The 20,414-nt window shown below is 40.1% G+C and overlaps 2 protein-coding genes across 15 annotated transcripts in view; one reads left to right on the plus strand and one right to left on the minus strand.

Moving 5' to 3' along the window:
- Nucleotides 1–20,414, plus strand: part of CCDC83 (coiled-coil domain containing 83) — a 77,213-nt gene that overhangs the window by 26,469 nt on the left and 30,330 nt on the right. The window lies entirely within an intron of this gene.
- SYTL2 (synaptotagmin like 2) overlaps nucleotides 1–20,414 on the minus strand; it is a 50,614-nt gene that overhangs the window by 21,219 nt on the left and 8,981 nt on the right. For 9 of the 14 annotated variants that reach the window (XM_048939694.1, XM_048939684.1, XM_048939676.1 and 6 more), the window contains exons 2-4: nucleotides 18,753–19,197; nucleotides 8,324–8,472; nucleotides 5,258–5,396 (exon numbers count right to left, since the gene is read on the minus strand). In XM_048939694.1, coding sequence (XP_048795651.1) covers nucleotides 5,258–5,396; nucleotides 8,324–8,472; nucleotides 18,753–18,853 — 389 coding nt within the window. In that variant the 5' untranslated portion in view covers nucleotides 18,854–19,197. The other 5 variants (XM_048939712.1, XM_048939718.1, XM_048939724.1 and 2 more) reach the window with 5 other exon arrangements.

Here is a 20,414-nt window from a genome sequence, read left to right on the forward strand (position 1 = left end):
AAAAATTACATTTTTGGTACCTTCTAGAATTTCCTGAGCAAGCTTTATGTAAATGTAGCCACTCTCCAAACAACATCGGTATTACCACATCCATCCTTGTCCCATATGTTTACTTTTAGGACCGAAACTGAAATAGAGGGAAGTGTTAAATCTCATCAAAATAGAGTTTTGTAGTGTCCAAGAAAAAAAAAAATCAGGGTAACTCCCACACCACTACAGTAAAGGTGCGACATGGCACAGACAGCAGGAGATCCCCTCAGAGGTACACCTTACAAACTATTCCTTCAACTAAGATCTTATCAAATCACAGATTTTATAGCTACATGAAGTTATTGTGATCCTGACTAAGCATAACTCAAGTAAGAAGAAATTTAAGAAACCTCCCCTATGTTCTATAAAAAAATATTGACTGATTGCAAAAGGATGCAAGGTTTTTTTTTTTTTCCACAAAACACTCCAATTTTGTTTACATATTGAGTTAATCTAAATAGCCCAGATATGAAAAATGTGTTTTGTTACATTTTTGAGGTGGAACGTTGATGTGGGTTTAAATATGATCTTCATTTAATAACCACTTTAAGTATATCTATGAAGAAAATCCTAGCACTAACTCACGTGCTTGAAATTTGGGGGATGAGTACAAGAACAATCTAAAGCAGGAAAAACAACTACTCTCCATGTAGGAAATATTACTTTAGTTTTATTCATCCAGGTTCCTAAGCAAGAAAAAAAGAGCATAGCTCTCAAAGAGCTCAATCTTGATGAAAATTTTAATTTCTTTTCAAAAGTATCATTCCACTTTAGTTTGTATCCTTAGCTTAGAAAATAAAGTCTGAGATGACATATATAAAGAATCTTTGTTTTCCTGAGGTGGAGTTTGGGTTCTTGTTTTTATGAGCACCTGTGCGCTCCCATACTTTATGCCTCATCTTGACCATCTGCTACTCAACAGGACAAACATGATTCAACCCTTTCCTTATTTTAAACAAGGACTCTGTTTATATGTACTCTGGATGTAAAGAAAACTTAAGATGTTCTTCTGCCTTCCGTTTTACAAGTTCATAGAATGGCTTGGGTTGGAAGGGACCTTAAAGGTCTCCTTGTTCCAACTCCCTTGCCATGGGCTGGTCACCAGCTCAAGCTGCTCAGGGCCCATCCAACCTGGCCTTGGGCACCTGCAGGGATGGGGTACGCACAGCTTCTCTGGGCAGCAGTGCCAGGGCCTTACCACCCCCTGCGTATGGAATTTTTTCCTAACAGCTGACCTAAATTTCCCCTCTTTTAGTTTAAAGCCATTTCCCCTTGTCCAATTGCTATTAGACCATGTAAGAAGTCGGTCCGCCTCCTGCTCATCATCCTTCAAGTTATGGGGTTTTGGTGGCTTTTGTTTTTTCGTTTTTTTTTTTTTTTTTAGGAGACCTTTTTTTGTCTCTTTGGTGTTTCTTTTTTTGTTTGTTTGTTTGCTTTCTTACATGCAGGGAGATAATTTTTAACATGATTACTGAAATTACTGAACACACACACACATTCCACAACAGTTTAATGCAATGCTACTTCACACTTACCACAGAATAATGAAGTGTTATTTTGGCATTATGTACTGAACATGCTGCTATAAAGTGTAAGGCTGGGGAAAATAGGAGGAAGTTAACAACAACAACAACAACAAAAAAAATCAAGATTCTGTAACTGCGCGTCTCAGCACAAGGTCTGAACAGAGGAGTTTATGCACATACAGATGGGAAAGGCGAACAAACTATTTCCAGATATGCTGCATTTGCAAGGCTACTCTAAGACTGTTCATGAAGCCACATTAATAAATACTGCCAGTCTACAGACCTGAAACAGTGCAATTCAGCAAACCAGTGCTGAAAAACACCGCAGATCCAAACTCCATGTAGACATTGGCGGGACCAGACAGGAACTTGTCACCTATTCAATGTTTTCTGATTGAGGGAAGAAGTAAACCTACAAATCATAATTTGAAAGATTAAGTTCCTTTAACACTTCCTTTGTTCAATAATCAGCATATGGACAGATGGTATCACTGAATGGAGGTAATATTGACAGTCTGAGTCACACCATCAAAACTCATTCTGTGCAAGGATATCCTTTCAGAGGCACTTCACACAATTGGCCTCTGGTAGGGAAGAACAGCAATATGGGATACAATGCACCTCTCCCCCTGCCCTCCCCCCTAAAAAGGTGGGATGTCATAGCTTTATTATGGGATTTTGATATTTAGGGTGGAAATGAAGATTATCATGCTAATTTTAACAAAATAGTTGTGGACTGATTTCTGTTGCAGCTAACGTAGCAGCATTCTGACAGAAGAGCAATTGAGTTGGCCCCAGGACTCTACTTCACCCTCTGTGCTCACAGAACTACCAGAACTCAGCTAACTTCCTCCACATTCAGTTAGAAATGCTTTGGTTCACTAACAGGATCCAGAATAACACAGGTCTGGTCCCAAATCTGAGATTAGCAGTTGTTTAGCTTAAGCAAAGTCTACAAGTCAGTGATGATCTGAAGCCCACTCTTAGGGGAAGAAAGGGGACAGGGGAAACAAACAAACTCGAAAAAACAGAAGTCCCACAAACTTACTCTTAATAGCACTTAAAAATGTATTAAAAGCCCAAGTGCCTGAATTCAATGCAGCATTTGGACACCACTAATTCACTTTATGGAATACCAAGAACCAGAACGATATTTGATTTCCTCCTCTGATTTCCAGCCATCTTGAGACTGTTGCGTTGGAAGAGGATGAAACAACAGAAATTAATTCCCAGTGGCTGTGATATCTTAAAGACTGAATCAAATGTCCCTTCTTGCCACACCAGCAGGTAGGACCACTGATTTCCCAAAATTGTTCCTCTCCCTGAGTTTCAATTATTAGCTGCTGCCATTACAGGAAGGCATGCAGCCATATCATATCAGTCCAGCATCAAGATAACAGAAAGGAGTATTTTAGAAACTTGTGGCACCTTCTGCACTTTCCCACCTGTGATATTGTGTAGGTTAACTTCAGTTACAGTGAAATAAGCCTGACCAAAATCAGAAGCAATGATTTGCACTTGATCTTGCTACAATTGCTTGCTTCAGCATTTCACATTTTAGTGACCAATAATCTGAGATATCTAATCAAATATTTATGCAAAGCAAACTACTAAGTGGCCAGCCCGTGTGTTACAGATTCCTTCCTAAGGTCTGCTTCCAACGGTATCATGAATCCTGGACTGTGAGAGCTTGCTTTATAGGGAATATCTTCAGCTACGGGTGAGTACAAGCACTCATAACAAAAGTGTACAGGCAAATGGCTGGAACAATTTGGAGCAAAGGGCAGGAGAGGATCCTGGATAATAATTATCATTTTTCATATGGGTGCAACCCGAAATAAATCATCAAATCACTTCAAGTTAAAGATCACAATCATGCTGCTCACATTCCAAGCACACAGCCTACATGCTCTTAAACCTCACTATGCTAGATATTTTTTAAAGACACTGCCCTAGAAGTTTATTAAGTTTATTACTCTTAGATCAGTCAAAAGATCTGTGGAGCTGTAATGGTGAGAACAGCATAAAGCTATACTTTAAAGGATCATCTCCTTTCCCTTATGTGAAAGGCAGCAATCAAAATACTGTAACAGATGCATTAAACAGCAGCATGTCTTCTGCTGTCCATTAAGAAATAATCCTAAAATCTCTAGAAGATAAAAGCCAACCAAAAAAAATACCCACATTCAGTAAAAATGAACACTTTCAATGTTATCAGCCAACTTGGGAGGGGAGCTAAGCTCTTTCTTATGCAAAGGAAACTTAATCGTTATTATTGTACAACTTCATTTTTAGGGAAGTTTTTAGATAAACTTTGTTTGAGTTTCAGTACAGTATCAGGCGTGGATAGGACAGACACATCTCCGAGTTCACCAATAGCAAAAGGTAAAGGCTAAGAAAGAACAATAAAGCAAGCCAGAGTTGTTAAGACTTACATCAATCTTTCGTATTGTTCATCATGAATGTTTGTACCCATTTTGCAGACCAGGAAAGTGAAAGAGGGAACTGCTACTGGTTATTGTACAAGTGCATAGTAGGAGAAAGCCTTGCTGCAAAGGAAAAATAGATGACGTACAGAGAGGGACACAGGAGACAGACAAGATGAAAGTTCACAGAAGCAGTGGTGCAACCAGAAATAAAAGTCACCCTATATGCAGTTCCAGTTTTTACCTCACTCTGTTGACTGAAAGCATAAACAATAGATATGTTTGTTATAACCTAGATCTTGTTTCCTCAGTGATTTTGAGAATCTGGCTGTTGACATACATTAATTGCCACTTGCTGTCACTGCAGCAATTCTTTTCAACTGCAGCCTTTCTGAAAGCTTTTCAACACAGCAAATGAGTTGCTAACGTAGGTATTTTAGAGAAAAAGATAGTTCTGTCAGAAGTCAATTCAGCACGTTTCAAACCAAGATGCTTTGTTTGAAATTTACAAACTTGAACTAGAGAGAATACAAAAAAATCCTCCTTAGTTAAAAAAAAAAAAAACACTTTTCATCCTGCAACAAGTGTAGCCATTCAGTCATGCCCAAGCTGACTGTTAACATCAGCTCTTAATCAAAGCCTTTACCTTCCGTAGTGATTTCTTTTTCTTGATAGAATCACATCTTTTTTTCCTCAGATATCCAGACTTTCTGATTCTTTCCCACGTGAAGTATGCTTGGTCTTCTTAAAAAAAGCCTGAGAGGTCTCAAATGCACTGAAAACATGGAAAATCTATCCTAAAACAATTTCCCAATCTCCAATATTTATATGATCCGAGTTTAAAACTCCAACTGAAACAATAGCCTTGTCTCATTGAGCAATCGAATGAAGAGAGGCAGTTATTGACCCCATATTACAAGGGGACTTTACAGATCATGGCCTGCTATTCAAACCAGAAAGTCCTGGTCTCACTTCTGGGAGCCAAACAGAATGGTGGCATGAATATGACTGTGGGACCATCTCACACACAGCTGGCATTTTTCTCCTTGTAGATGTAAACCAAACATAGCTGCATTCAAATACAGAGCAACTAACAGTGCATAACTATGAATTGTCAGCCCCTCTTACGACATGATTCCTTGGGCCATTCCAGGGAAATGTTTGATGATCTCTGAAAAAAGAGAATACTCGAAAGGCACTTACAACTCACATGTTTAACCAGTTCTAGCATACTTTGACATACTTCTGTTAACTGTGACTGAGCAGACAGCTTACCTTGAACTAGATTTCAGTTCTTCTTCTTCTTCTTGATGTTCCACAATGCCATGTAGTTCTGGAGGTGCAAAGACTTCTTTGTTAACATTGCTCACCCAGCTGTCCTTTGCTTTGTTTGATTTGCTCTGACTCACTTCAGCTAAGGCATGAAAGAGGGATGCTGTTAACTCCCATGTGTTCATACAAAATTTCACAAGAAGTAAACAGAAGTATTTACATTCAGTCCTACGGCTATTTCAAAAGCCCACTGCACTTGAATGAGATACAGAATTAGATCTGGTGCCTTCTAAAGAATATAACTATATTTTAATACTGCTTCACATATTTTTCTAATGAATTAACATTACTACTCCAAAAGTACCTGCTTTACAAATTAAAGAAATCCTACATAGAGTTTTCTATGACAAAGTGACGGCATTGGCAGACAGAGGAATAGCAAGAGACATCACTGGATAAGGAACTGGTTGAATGGGCATATGAAAAGATGCAAGTAGCTCACTGCTCAGGTGGAAACCAGCAGTAAGTGGCGTCCTTCAGTTCTGTATTTATTATTTTTACTGGCAGTGTGGACAGTATTATTCAGAGCATCCTCAGAAAGTTTGAGGGCAGCACTGGGCTGAGTTGTACAGCTGACACTATAGAGGAAAGGGATGCTGTCCAGAGGGACCTTGACAGATGGAGCCATGCAAGCCTCATGAAGTTCAACAAGGACAAGCGCAAGGTCCTCCATCTACATCAGGGCAATGCTAAGCACAAACACAGGCTGAGTGAAGGATGGGTTGAGAGCAATCTTGAGGAAAAGGACGTGGATAAAAAGCTCAACATGATCCAGCAATGTGCACTTGCAGCCCAGAAAGCCAGCCTCATCCTGAGCTATGTCAAAACAGCACAGTCAGCAGATCAGGGAGGTGATTCTCCCCTTCTACTCCACTCTCATGAGACTCCTCCATCTGTGGTGCTGTGTTAAGCTCTTGGGCTCCCAGCACAAGAAGGATGTGGAGCAGGTCCAGAGGAGGCCACAAGAATGATCAGAGGGCTGCAGCATCTCTCCTACGGAGACAGGTAGAAGGAGCTGGGCTTGTTCAGCTCAGAGAAGAGAAGATGCCAGGGAGATCTTATAGTGGCCTTCCACAGTACCTAAAGGGAGCCTACAGGAAAGTTGGGGAGTATTATATAATATTACATTATTTCCTCTAATGTCTTTTGTGCTTCTGCAACAGTTCAGAAATTTGTATGCAAAGAAAAGCAAGATTTTCATTCTTGTTATCCATACACACAAGCAAGAATTATCTTGATAAGAAATGAGTCACTGAAGCTAAGGAATTGCACATAATTTTTAATGCAGCAGCATGCCCCTTTGTTCAAGTAATTAGATTGGAAATAATTTTTGAATTGAAGTTTCCTTCAAGATATGTCTTGAAGTACTTTAACCTGTAAGTAAGTTATTATATACTGCAGCTAGAGCTTTACAGCTGATATTCATAACCTTCAGAAGTCCAAAACCAAAGAACACTCCTCACTAATCACCTGTTTTTCATTCTGTTTCAGGCCTTTTCTTATTAAGTCAAAAATCCAGAACCTGCCCCACAGTAATCAAAAGATGACTAAACTGCCATTATCCAAACTTATCTATGGGAGCAGAAGATTTGAGAAGGTGTAATGTAGTGGAATTCATCACCAGAAAATTATGCTAAATTGTTGTTTAAAAAATTATAGAATGCAGCAGCAGTAATCTACCCCAACAATGATAAGCATCTCACTTGCTTCACTAGCACGCACACACACACACACGCACACACAAAAATCCCTTAACAGAGCTTAAAAAAGGAATGAAGATTACAAATTTCAGTGCAGTTTAGTGCGGGTGATATAACTCTTGCCTTTTAAAACGAAAGGATTTAGAACTATGGGAGGTTAAGAGGGGACATGGGTCTCTGAGAAATAAATCACTTCCTGTACAAAGAGTAACAAAAATATACCAGTATCTTTAGATAAGAGAACCAGATGCTGGAGAGATTTATAACAGGTCTATAAAATCTTGCATACTATTTCACATATGCTTCTATTAATATGGATCTGTCTCTTTCTTTCCGGGAGATAATGTTAAAGGCAATCAGCTCAAAACCAGAAAAGGAAGTGCTCACCTGTTATATGGAAAACCTCGAGACAAAGCATAGTAAAAGTTAAAAGCAACAGCCTTAAAGTCTTATGGAATTTAATGAACAAATCAATAGGAAAACAAACACAAACAGACACAGCCAAAAACCAGGAATTCGTCCTTTAATTCAAAAATGGTTAGGTGCAAACGGTTTGCAGTCTGGTCCTGTTCATAGGATCTGTGCATGTTACCTGGCACCCAGATGCTGGGGAGATGAGCTTTTGATGTGGTCCAGTACAGCAGCTCTCATGTTCCCCTTTTTGTTTTGCTTCTCTCCAAACAATACACTAAATTTACTTTTGATATTAAATATATTATATGCCCACTTTTTTTTTTCCTTTCCAATAGAGTTTTAAAAATACAATATTAAGTCTCAGAAATCTCCAACAGAGCACATGAAATCTAGAAAAGTTGTACTGAAGAGGAAATACCTTCAGTTTGATACTTTATATGTTGTGGATTTACTTATAGGGCCTCAAAAAAAGAAATAAGAATGCAGTTCAGGAATGCAGAGCACAGTCCCTCCTGATAGCACTTAACACAGACAGTGTCCATACTGTGTCCTACTCCAATAGGAGCCAGGAAGATGACTAAGGGACTGGAACATCCCTCCTCTTGGGAAAGACTGAGAAAGCTGGGACATTTTAAGCCTAGAGAAGAGATGGCTTGGGGGAACCTTATCAACATCTATAAATACCTGAAGGGAGGGTGTAAAGACAACAAAGCCAGGCTCTTCTTGGAGAGAGGGAAACCAACACTCTAAAGTACATATAAAAACCTTCCCATGAATAATTTCCTGTTCATAAGACTAACATACTCTTCTTGCATTTCACCTACTTCTGACATTGCTGTAAGAGTATTGCCTCTATACCAGCCTTTCCAAAACAAAACATGAGCTAAATGCTTACCAAGAGTAGCAGGCTTCCTTCTCATGGAAGTTCTAATAATATCTGCTCCGTGGATCTTATCTCTATGCCTTTTTGACTTTGCTTCATAAAACCATTGCCCACTCATATTCTTCAGCTGAACATCATCTTTGACTTTTTCTGGTAAGTGCCTGAGGGAAATAAATAAATAAATAAATGAGAGACATTCACACTTTACTTACTTGCAATGGGCAGAATAAAAGTAAGTGAAGTAAAATGCTAAATGTGGTGTAAATATACAGGTTCCCACAAATGCTGAATGCAAGACAAGAGGTACAGCAAAGAATGTGGCAGAAAGTACTAAGAAATAAAAGCTACTATTTTTTTCTGCTGCTTTATCTTTCTGTTGTTTAACAGACACAGCAAAACACCTGTTGTAGAAATCAAACTGCATAATAATCAAATTCTTCAGATATAACCACAGCATTTATTGTGTATTATGCCTCAAAGCACAAAGAAAAGGGAAAGCCTGAACGCATTGGTAACGGATGCTCAGTGATCTGCCACAAAGGCAGACTTCACTGCAATATATACAATATATAGATGCAACACAGAGTGTTATTCTTACACAAATTTAACTTCAGAAACTACTTGAACACTTACCTGAACTATAAAGACAAGCAAGATACAGCTTCTTTGCAGACATGAAACCAAATGCTCTTAGGGCTACACTAAGTGTGTACCTTCTTTTCTACTCTGTAATTTGCTTTATTGTCCTCTGAATGCTGACATTTCTTACAGCCTGGATGTTTTTTTGTTTTTCCAGAGTGTTTTACTCTGGAAGTGCTTAGAGGTGTAGCGTCAGAAGAAGCTGTCTCAGCGTGCTATTTCCATCTTCTAACCTGTTACTTCCTTTATTTTATTAAGGCAGATGACCTTTATCCTTATTACCCTCAGAGGATCAGTAGAAGTAGCTTCAAAAGGATGTCTTGCTCTGATCACCTTGCAAGCCAAGTATGCCCAGTAATGACAGACCTTGACTTCATGCCTCCAAAGGCCGGTTTTCCCAAAGTTAAGGCTGAGATAAGCTATCAGGGCAGCACAGGAAATCTGTGCCAAAAATCAAGTCCAGGGCTGTTCTGAGGCTCTGAAGATACCTTTGAAAGCTGTTCACGTGGTACTACCTCTATACACACTCTCCAAAACTATACTGGACACACGCTACCATTTTTCAATAAATCCTTATGCAAATGCAAGGAATGCCTTCCTTACAGAGAAAGGCAGCAGTGTTACCCTGCTTACATGAGTCATGCCTTAGCAGAATAAGGAGTTGTGAACAATTTGAGATTGTTTTCTTTCCTTCTTAGGCATATAACACACTAAGCACACGCCTTTTACATGGCATGAAGACTAACTGCAGACCAGGAAAGTTACCACACAGATTTAGAAAGTACTTAAAAGAAAAAAAATAAATAAATCAGAATTAATCTACCTTCTCCATTCATGATTCTGTAAACAACCTGAAAACACAGCCAAAGGGAGAATCAAAGAATCATAGAATCACTCAGGTTCAAAAAGACCTTAAAGATCATCAAGTCTAGTATGAGTCATAGTATCATGACCTAACCATACTACCCTAACTCTAACAGCCCTCTGCTAAATTATGTCCCTGAGCACAACATCCAAGCGGTTTTAAAACACATCCAGGGATGGTGACTCAACCACCTCCCTGGGGAGCCTACTCCAGGGCTTAACAACCCTTTCTGTAAAGAAGCTTTTCCTGATATCCAACCTAAACTTACCACTGTGCAACTTGAGGCCATTTCCCCTCGTCCTGTCACCAATGAGAAAAGACCAACCCTGCTCTCACTGTAAACACCTTTCAGATATTGAAAGAGAGCAATAAGGTCTTCCTCAGCCTCCTTTTCTCCAGAGAAAGCAAAGCAGTCTACACATTACTCAGAGACATTAAGGCTAAAGATGTTACACACTGCTATAGGACGGTGACATCTTCCATCTTGGCCCAATAGCCAAGGTCAATGCCAATTTTATACTGCTCGTGAGTTAGGAGAATCTTCTTGCCCAGTCATGCAGCTACAATCACAGCCCTTTTATTAGAGGTTGCAGATTTGACTGCAAAGAATAATCATTCACAATAGAAAAAGGATACTATGAGCCAATTCCAACCCTCATGTTAAAACAGACCATCCTCACCTATCGCTCTACTCCTCCTTCATATTAGTATGGCAGGAAATTATAAGGTTTATATAGTTCCTCCTGAGCAGGTGTAAGACTGCTTCTCATCTTGAATCAGCTACGTACAGCTGAGGTTGCCAGGAGCCAAGGTCATCACTGGCCTTTTGAATGCCAAGATTCAGCTGTCCATAGCATTACTAGACAATTTAAAATTTGGCCCTCCCTCTTGCTTACAACTCTGTGCTTCTCAGAGCCAAAATACCTACTTCCCATCAGCTGCAGATCTTCCATACTGGAGCAGGAACACAGCTGTAGCTTCCCTCTGTCATCAAGCAAACACACTCCCAGTTATGAGCCAGCTCCTCATTGCTCAGCCCATTAATGAACAAAGACAGCAGGAGCAGCAGAAATAGGGTATGCAAGAGCTATCATACAGATGAATGCTTTTCCCTTTCACCTTCTTTCCCATGTATTATTTGCTTTCTCAAGTCATATGCTCCTTCAGGTTAGGGACTGGCTTTTCAGCTGTTTGCTTAGCCTGCAAGCCAGCAGAGCTCTGACCCCAGTTGGTGCTTCAGGGCAGTCTGACAACACATGCCAAGGGAAGTTCTCAAGTGGGAAGGTACTGAGTCACAGGAGAAGCATTCAGTGTACTTTCCCTCTGATTAAGCCTTTCTATCCCAGGCATTGCTCACTCTTTTCTCCTTTGCATTCAGCCACAGAAACTAGGGTGCAGTATGATACCTTCACAAGTTAGCTCAACAGAGCTATAGAAGTAGCTGGTTTGCACAAGGAATGTGCTTGTTAGCTTCTAATTACTTGTCACCTGTGGCCAATGCCATGTTAGTTTGGTTGGAAGGGAGCATCAGCTTGCTACCTATGGGGGTCAGCATACTTCAATTCCACAAACTCAAGAGGCCTTCCAAATATAAGCATGGTCTCAGTACCTCCTTCATAAATTGTGTGTCCAGTGTACGGAGCTTGTATTCTGAAAAAGCTGATGGGAGTTCATCACAACTAGCTTATGAATTTACTTCCTTTGTTTTGTCTTCTCAAGTTGATAACTTAAGGACTTGACTTTTGTTAGATTGACTTAGTCCTCCTCTCATCATCAGTCCAGTCTCTTGAGAAACTAAGAGCAACAAACATCAGATCTATTCATCTACCACAAATAAGGAGGCAGATTTGCATTATCAGAACATGCAGCTTTAGCTCTTGGCAGGAAGAAGCTTCTGAGAAGTTGTGTTCACCGACACATCATAGACCTGTTACAAAAACGCGCTACTGAGATTACAAATTACTCTTTTCACGATGTTGCTCGAGTTCTCAAGCTCTGCTATGAGCAAACTTCTGCATTTTAAAAAATAAACATCAAACTGATTATACTGTGGGGGTCCATTTCATTGCTATTTATTAGATTTAGGTTGTGGTTTACCTAGAAAGGAATTGTGCAGATGTCAGACTGCAGCTGTGGTTTTCCACTGCTACATTTACTTCCAGCACCACAGCTGAACTAAAAGCAGAACTAAAACAGTTGATTTTAAGCCAGCTTCCCACTCAACAGAAAGACTAACCGAGTTGTCATTACCTTATTTTTCTCTTGGTGATCAAAAAACAAGTTGGCATCCAGATTACGATTGCAGACTCAGTTTGCCAAATTTGCAATGAGGAAAAAATGCAGTAATGACTTTCCACTACATACGTGTTTGTTCTGAAGTCCCTCAGTGGTCTCTTAAAATGCCAGTTACCCTGTGTTGCAGTTTTCAGTGAGAAATCCTGAAGTTATACTAAAGCTAGTGCCTCTCTTCTATAGTAACTTTAAAATGGAGAAAGTGAAGGTATATAAGTCAAAAAGAATTCATCCTAAACTCCTCTTTTAAAAGTGAGGTTGGATTTCTCCCATCACTTAATAGGCTTTTTCTGCTAGGTCTAGATGAAATATCCTTGATGGAAAGACAGATTTTCCCCCCAATCTGGGTATTAAGTACATGCAGAATTACCTTGAACTTGCATGCAAAGCAACTCTCGGGCACTCTGCAGGCAGTCAAAGTTGCAAAGTACGAAGGTGATGTGTAGACATCACCTATAAAATGTTTTTTGTCTCTATCTCTGAAACATCTGACAGTGGGCTTAACCTCCCCTTCAAGGCAGGAAATCTGCTCTGATATAATCAGTCCACGTCAACCTTTCTATCAGCAAATCACAATAGTTTATCTTTCCACTTTGTAGGCTGGTGTGAGAGCTCACTGCATCCTAAAGCAAAGTGATGATGACTTCAGTTTCTTTTTTTATTTTGTGTATATATATATATCTAGTGATGTATACCTGTATCTAATACTGTACAGCTAGACCTTCTCAGCATTCTTTGTTCCTTCCCCTTATCCTCTTACTCATAGCCCAAATTACAAAGCATTCTAGAATTTGTAAGAAGGGACAACTGACATCTTAATAACTTTTTATTGCGTTATTCCTCAATCAACAGCTTAAACTGAGCTTTTTGGAAGGAGAGTTGGAGACTTCTTGTGACCAGGTAGGTAGCATTTAAATCAGAGTTTGTGTTTGGCTCAAAGAAAGATTTTATTAGTTTTAATTATTATTTAGCTATGTTATTGATTATTGTTAGTGTCTCGTGCACTCTGCTCTGAAGATGTGAAAAAAGCAACCACTGACTGTGGCAAAACAAACACTTTTTAGAGCCTGATACCACCAACTTATCGATAAGCTCACTTCAAAAGCCTTCCTCCTGCAAGGGAAATATCACGTGAGGGGAGGAGAAAGAGAGATTTCTCAGGAATTTGTCCTCATTTCTATTTGCTCTGATCACAGCTAAAAAAATAAAAATTAAAATTAAAAAAAAAAAAAAAAAAAAAAAAGGATTTAAGCTCTGGATCAGTCAAAGAATATGTTTTTATGCTTTTTGTAAATCCATTTAGGCAAGAACAGGAATGAAAGGATATTAGATAAGGCATTAAGGCACTTTACATGTCAGACCCATGAGTCTTTTTTCTTCTTCTTCTGTAAGAGTGCAAAACAGCCATAAAACATTTACAAGTCTAAAGGAAAACTGTGCAAACACTGCATTCTGCACGAGTGTGCCACTTCAGTCTGCTCATGCCTCAATAAGGTGCAGGAAAAAAGTCTGCCCTGGCATTTGTTTGAGAACTACATCCAAAACATTTATAATGGACAGACCTGAGTAGGCATACGTTTGGTTTTTTTTACTTTGTGCATATTGGCTATACACAAGTTTCAAAAATCCATTACTGTGTGATTGGTTTAAGTAACAGGTGCAATATAATTTTATGCTGGTCGAGGGCTGTAGTAAAAAGAATAAAGCAAACCTGTTTGGTTATACAACCTTTCCCCATCCCTGTCATCATAGTATCTCATCAGCAACACCTCTAATTCTTGCCTGTGGGGTCTCTCTGGATATGGATGTTCTGCATAGGCAAGAGCATAGAATCACAGAATCATAGAATGGCTTGGGTTGGAAGGGTCACACTGTCAAGCTAAAAATAAGCTTCATGTTACATGTAACACGTTACATGTTATAAATCATGTAATTAGATACTCCCCAGGCAGATGTACAGAATGTCAATTTGCTTGGGCATTTCTTAGTTCATGTAACTTTATTCAGCCGTAGCAAGACTGGTCTGCCAGCCTTCACAGATCCTGTTAGCTTCCACTTCTTTCATTTGTTATAACATTCCACTCTTTGGCTTGCTTGTTTGTTTCAAGGGTTTGCACAGAAGCTCCAAATAGCCTCTCCTCCCTTTTCATACACAGCCCAAATAAGGCCACAGAGGAAAAACCTCACTCTTCACAACGAAGGAGCAGCTACCCTGTGACAGTGCATCGTTGGTACTAGTCAGCCTGAGACAACAGTACAAGATGATTCAAACTCAAGAGAGACTGGTAGAAAGGACGCACATTCTCTCAGAGGATCTGCCCAAAACCCACATTACAGGCTCTAAAAACGGATCTATAAAGCATAAAAGCAGCCCCGATCAAATGACAGACCACAGGGTATACACAGCTACTGTAAATGAGCAGAGGAACCTACATCATTGAAATTGATGCTGTGTTAAAGAATAGGTTGCATTTTAAGATTTCAGACCAGAACAAGACTAACAGACACAGTAACAAGACTATCCACTCTGAAGACAAAGACTTTAGTTTGGCACACAGTAAACCTACACAGGTCCAGGCATAAGCACAAAGTGCAGTGGGATTAAGAATTTTTGTACTGTTGGAAACTCATTCTTGTGGAGGGAACGCTTTGTTCAGAGGTTAAAGATCCCTATTAGTGCCCACTACTTTCCCTAAGCCGGTTCTTCTACCACACCAATTAAATTCCATCTACCCTTCTTTGCTAGCCGTTCCTTGGGTCCAAACTTAGAGAAATTGGAGGTACTTATAGGTGACAGTGTTCATCCAGAATCCAAGCAAGCTTTCCAAGAATTTCACTATGCATCAAAAGGATGATGGGCTAAGAAACCTCAATCAAGTATACCAAGTGTCAGTCTGTTTACTGATCAGAACAAAATGGAGAGGACGTAGATACACTGTGCTGTAGAGTAAGCAGTAAGCCACACACCTCACACCTCTTCCACATGTTATTTTTCCAGTAATTTACAGATATGCAAACTTCTATGAAATATGAAATAGTTCCAAATACACATGTAAATAAAGTTATAAGGAAAAAAAAAAAAGAGAGAGGGAAAAAAAGGTGGTGAGGTGGACATTTTTGCAAAGACTTAGCATTAAAAAGAACCCTCAGATATTCTTCTGGAATATTTGGAAGATGTTCCCGAGTGACAGAACAGGAAAATCATGTAATTCTTTTCAGGAAACAAAAGATGAGCTTTGACAGCAGCTGTAAGACAGCATTTCTGGACTCCTCAGTCTTCAGTCAGCCCTTTAAACATGAAATGATACCCACGTTCAAAACATCTTTGCCTCTGTTAAGCATGCTTTCAGAATTCTTACATCTAACAGAAAATCCATCCTCTAATAGGCATAAGTAAATGAAAAAGAACTCTTCCTTCAGACTGTACACAATATAAGGAACACTTCTTGCAAAGTGACTGAATGAATGTCTGTTAAAGCAGAACAGAATCAAAATCCTATTTGCACAAGGGTTCCACAGCCACCCACACCCACTGATGGTTATGAGAAAAATTAGTGCATATAACACACAAATTAGGCCCCTGAAGCTGCCTCAGTGATACCCAGTGCCACGCCAATGTGTGTATTAAAAGGGTTTGGCACACAGCTGTCACCATCCAGCACACAAACAATTCCACACCAACATTTCCCTATCACGAGTCTCCTTCTGTTTACACAAGGAGCAAATGATCCAAGCACAGCCCACAGCAGCATTCCCAGGAAGTTCTGCTGAGAAGGGAAGGGCTGAGAGCTGCTGTGCAGGACTGTATCCCAAAGGCAGCCACAACAACTTTCTGCCACAGATACGCTGGTGCCAGAGGCCCACCATCCTGCCACAGAAGAGTCACTCGACCACAGTTCAAAACTTCACAAGCAGATGTATTTCTGTTCCACGTTACTGTCTTCAGTCAGAGCTCCAAACTACACAGCTATAAGGAGAATTCATTAGGGGCTGGGCTGAAGCTACCACCAGGAAATCCAGTTATGTGCTTGGTACATTCATTTGTTCAATACCCAAACTCAGCTGGAACAGAAATTCCTGGTTAGGAATAAGAACACTGATAATAAATAAATCAACCATCATTCAGATTTTCTGTTTTATGCCATTTCTGCCTTCCTCAGCAACAGTGCCATTCAGGGGCTAGCATCTACTCTTGGGGTAATGGAGCAAAGAGAGAGATCTTCTTGTCTTAAGGGAAAGAAAGAGGATAAATTGTCCATTGATTTTGCTAGATCACACCCTTTTGTAAACTGAGATTTCTTCATGACCCTTTTCACAGGATCACAGAATGGTTTGGGTTGGAAGGGACCTTTAAGATCACTTTCAAGACTTTTAAGATCAATTTCAACCCCCTGCTACAGTCAGGGACATCTCCCTCTAGATCAGGTTGCTCACAGGCTCATCCAGCCTGGCCTTGAATGCTTCCAGGGAAGAGGCATTCACAACCTCTCTGGACAACCTGTTCCAGTGTCTCACCACCCTCGCTTCAGGAATTTCTTCCTCATATCTAGTCAAAATCCACCCTCTTCCAGTTTAAAGCCATTTCCCCTTGTCCTGTCACTACCTGCCTGTATAAAAAGTGACTTTCGCACATGAGAAGAAAACATCAATGTCCTCTTTCCTTCAGAAGAGATCTCAGAGAGGAAGCAGGCATGCTATTCCCAAAATCATGCTGTTCCTGAAACTATTGGCTTGATTCAGACCAACACAAAAGGAGCTGCAGGATGGAGGATGGATCCATTACATGCTTAGCAGGATTTAAAGCAGACAGCCTAAAGAGGATGCTTAGTTGGACAAGTCTAATTGACACAGCTTTACTACACACAGTAGCAGGGGCTGTGAGCAGAGAAGGGACTCCATCAGGTGATCTGTAAAATTCCACTAACAAGGTGCTTAAAGAGGATTCTGTCATGTTACCAGCTTGTCAGAACTCCAGAAAGGCAGCAAACAGACACCACAGAGGGAACAAATTGTAACACCCTTCAAACCTCAGAATTTCTTTCTAGAGGGAAAAAGACCATATTAAAAGACTTCCATTATGCATACCTACAAACTACTCTTTGTCATGGTATGATATTTGTATAATGACATTCCATCCCAGCTCCTGGAATCTTCCAGGCGTGCAGGAATGCTGCAGAATTCAAAATGCTACATCTCCTTGGCTGGAGATCTATATATTTTATATACTAGAACACCCTCTGGATTAAAAAGTAAGCTCCATATGCCACATCTATGCCCAAAAATCAGTTTCAGATGTAAGCTTCCAGAAGTTATAATATTCAGAAACCAGAAGAGATACTCTATTGTAGGAACAAGCTGATTACAGGCTGCTTCAACCTGCAGTCCTTTGCATTTTCCACCACACCCTCTTGAGCTACAATTACAAACGGCAAAAGCAAAGTTATACGGACAAAAATACTTGTTGACAGCATTTTTTCAGACCACTACTAAGAGTGGCTTTTTGGATTTGTTTTTCCCAGGAAGATTCCTTTCCCCAGACGTTTGGGTTTTGTTTGTTTTCGTTCTTTTCCCTCAATCAATGAGGAAAAACTCCAGCCTCAGCAAAGTGCTATGAACATCAGTTTGCATTACAGCACTTGGACATTTCAGCATCTAACGCTTCTTTTGCTATTGGGCCTCTTCTGATTTTGGTTACTGAGTCTGACTGAAAAAAAAAATATTCCCACTGTTGAGCAGTTAGCTGTCTGCATTAGCTGAAACCACTACTGCACTGCTGTTTGTACTGGTGTAAATGACTTTCTCAAAGTCAAGTAATGTAGGCAATGCTGTTTTCAGTACTTACATCCCTTATTCACGGCGATTACCCTAATGGTAGCCATAGGGAAACCTCCCAGCACACAAAACATTCCACAGTACAACATTCCAAACAACCCATTTCTCCATCTGTGACACCACAAAGAAAACACGGAGCAGTTTTCTACATTAGCCGTAGGCTTGCAAGGACTTCTTTTTGCAAAGGAGCATAATGTTGGCACCTCCTGTGGACTATAGCACCAATGCTCCATGTATTTGAGGTGCAAATTCCTCACTCAGACGTGTTGCTGACTGCATCTACATTGATTTTTTAGTTTATTTGAGGCACTTGTGCATTTTTTGAAGCAAATACTCCTGCTTATTATACATCGGTTCAGTTTCAGTGTTGATACGTAGGCAAATTAAGTTCTTTCACAGAGTGGCCAGGGTTGGAAGGGACCTCAAGGATCATGAATCTCCAACCCCCCTGCCACAGGCAGGGCCACCAACCTCCACATTTAATACCAGACCAGGCTGCCCAGGGTCCCATGCAGTCCTTTCCTTTCCAAGGAAACCAATCTAGAAATTCTGTTCAGATGCACACCAAGTGTTCTTGGCTCATACAGAGTTATAAACATCCCAATCAACAATTAGCTTTCTGGAGAGTAATGAACCATTTGCGTGTTAGGGGCATTTCACCCAGGAACTACACTAAATCTAGTCTAGAGTAGAAGTCTCTGAATCACACACACTCTACCACAACTACTTTTTCCTACTCCTATGCTCCATATAAGCCAGTATGCCAGTTGTGTAGGTCTTCCCAGGCCAACCCAGGGTGCCATGTTCTTTTACCTGACTCTCTCTTCTTCAGCTTTTTTAAGCTCTGCGTCCCGTTGCAGCACCTTCATTATTGCCTCTTGTTCCTCCTCTGTTAGGAAGCTTAGGTCAATCATCTTGTCGTGTGTGTATGGGCAGGGCTGAAGTGTCCAGAAAGATCTTAAATCCTGCTGAGGAAGACAGACTTATGGTCTCTCTTAAAGGTATAAAAGAAGTCTTTTTTAGCAGGCACTGAGAAAGCTGGACCACGTCACTATCACGGATTTAAAAAACCACCAAGATTGCTTTGTTGCAGTTGAGTAAGTGCATGTTTCCTTAGATTAGAGATTTTGGGGAAGGTGCTGCATTGCTGCTTGCCATTGCAATGATGTTTTCTCAGCTTGTCCTCTCAGCTCTGCTTCTTGGAGTAACAGTTCATTGACCCAGTACATCCGGTGTTTAAGAGCAACCAAAACATTCCCTAAAAAAGAGACAAGGAAGAACAAGCTGTAACATTAGCTATCAGAGAAGTAGATCACATAGGCTTTTTTTTTTTTTTTTTTTAAATTAAAATAAACAAGTTTTACAGTGTGATTAAACAACTTTACGAAGTGGTCACTTCAAGTCAAACCTGTTTTACAGGCCTCTTGAACAAGATGGTCAGGAAAATACACTGCTTTTGAATATAGTGACTCACACCCTGCAACACAGAACCAAGCGTCATTTAAATGACAATTTAAAAATAAATGCATTTTAAGTTGCTCTTAAAGTCAGCAGAATAATTTGGGCAAGAGAAGGAAGGAGAAGAAAATACAGTCAAGAACACTAGCATATATCCATTTAAAGTAAAAGAAGCATGTAGTCACAAGCACAGACATTGTGTACAAGGGCACATAAAACCTGTGCCTATTGTTATCATACACAGATCAGAAAGAGCCACATATCTCTGAGAAAAAATTCACTGCTGCTTGCAGTCCTGATTCAGAGTGTAGAGGCTGAGTGGGAAAAAGTAACAAAGAAAAACAAAAATAAAATAACAACGCACCACCACCAACCAGCTAACATTTAAGCTAAAACTCAGGAGCTTGCCATGTTGGTTTATGATGATAGCATTAGCACATTTCTAGGCCACTTGTTTTTGGCACCAACCAACCAAAGCAGAACTATCCTGTAAGGACAAGCCATTGAACTTTTGGACCCTACTCCACTCACAGCAAATCGTGAGCCTTGCCCTCCACACCTGTCTTCCTGCTCCACGTCTTCAAAGAGGCCTTTCTCCTTCCAGGAGAACAGAAGGGCAGCAGTCATCACAAGCCCTGGAGGAAGAGCCCTAAGGAAGTAATCAGAAGGCTGCCAAGTACAACGTGTTGCAGCAGCGAGATGGGAGGAGGCTGGGAACGCAGAACAATTTGTATGCTCCAGTTCAAGACTTCAGGAGCATGTTCTCCAATTACTGCAGTGCCTCTTTCTGAAGGATTTTATCTTGCCTGTGAGAAAAATGTTTATCGCTCATAAACATTTCTTATTATTGACTCAGGACAAAAACAACAAAAAAAAACCAGTTTTAAGAGATTATTTCTTTAGATTTCCAAATGGGAATTCTACAACAGACTTTTGACCCACCCAAAACAAACAGCACTGAACGATCAAGTACCATGTTTGCAAAGCCAGGTTCTTACATTAAAACCTTTAAGCAGC

This window comes from Lagopus muta, chromosome 1 (genome assembly GCF_023343835.1).
Source record: "Lagopus muta isolate bLagMut1 chromosome 1, bLagMut1 primary, whole genome shotgun sequence".
In the NCBI taxonomy this organism is placed as follows: Eukaryota; Metazoa; Chordata; class Aves; order Galliformes; family Phasianidae; genus Lagopus; species Lagopus muta.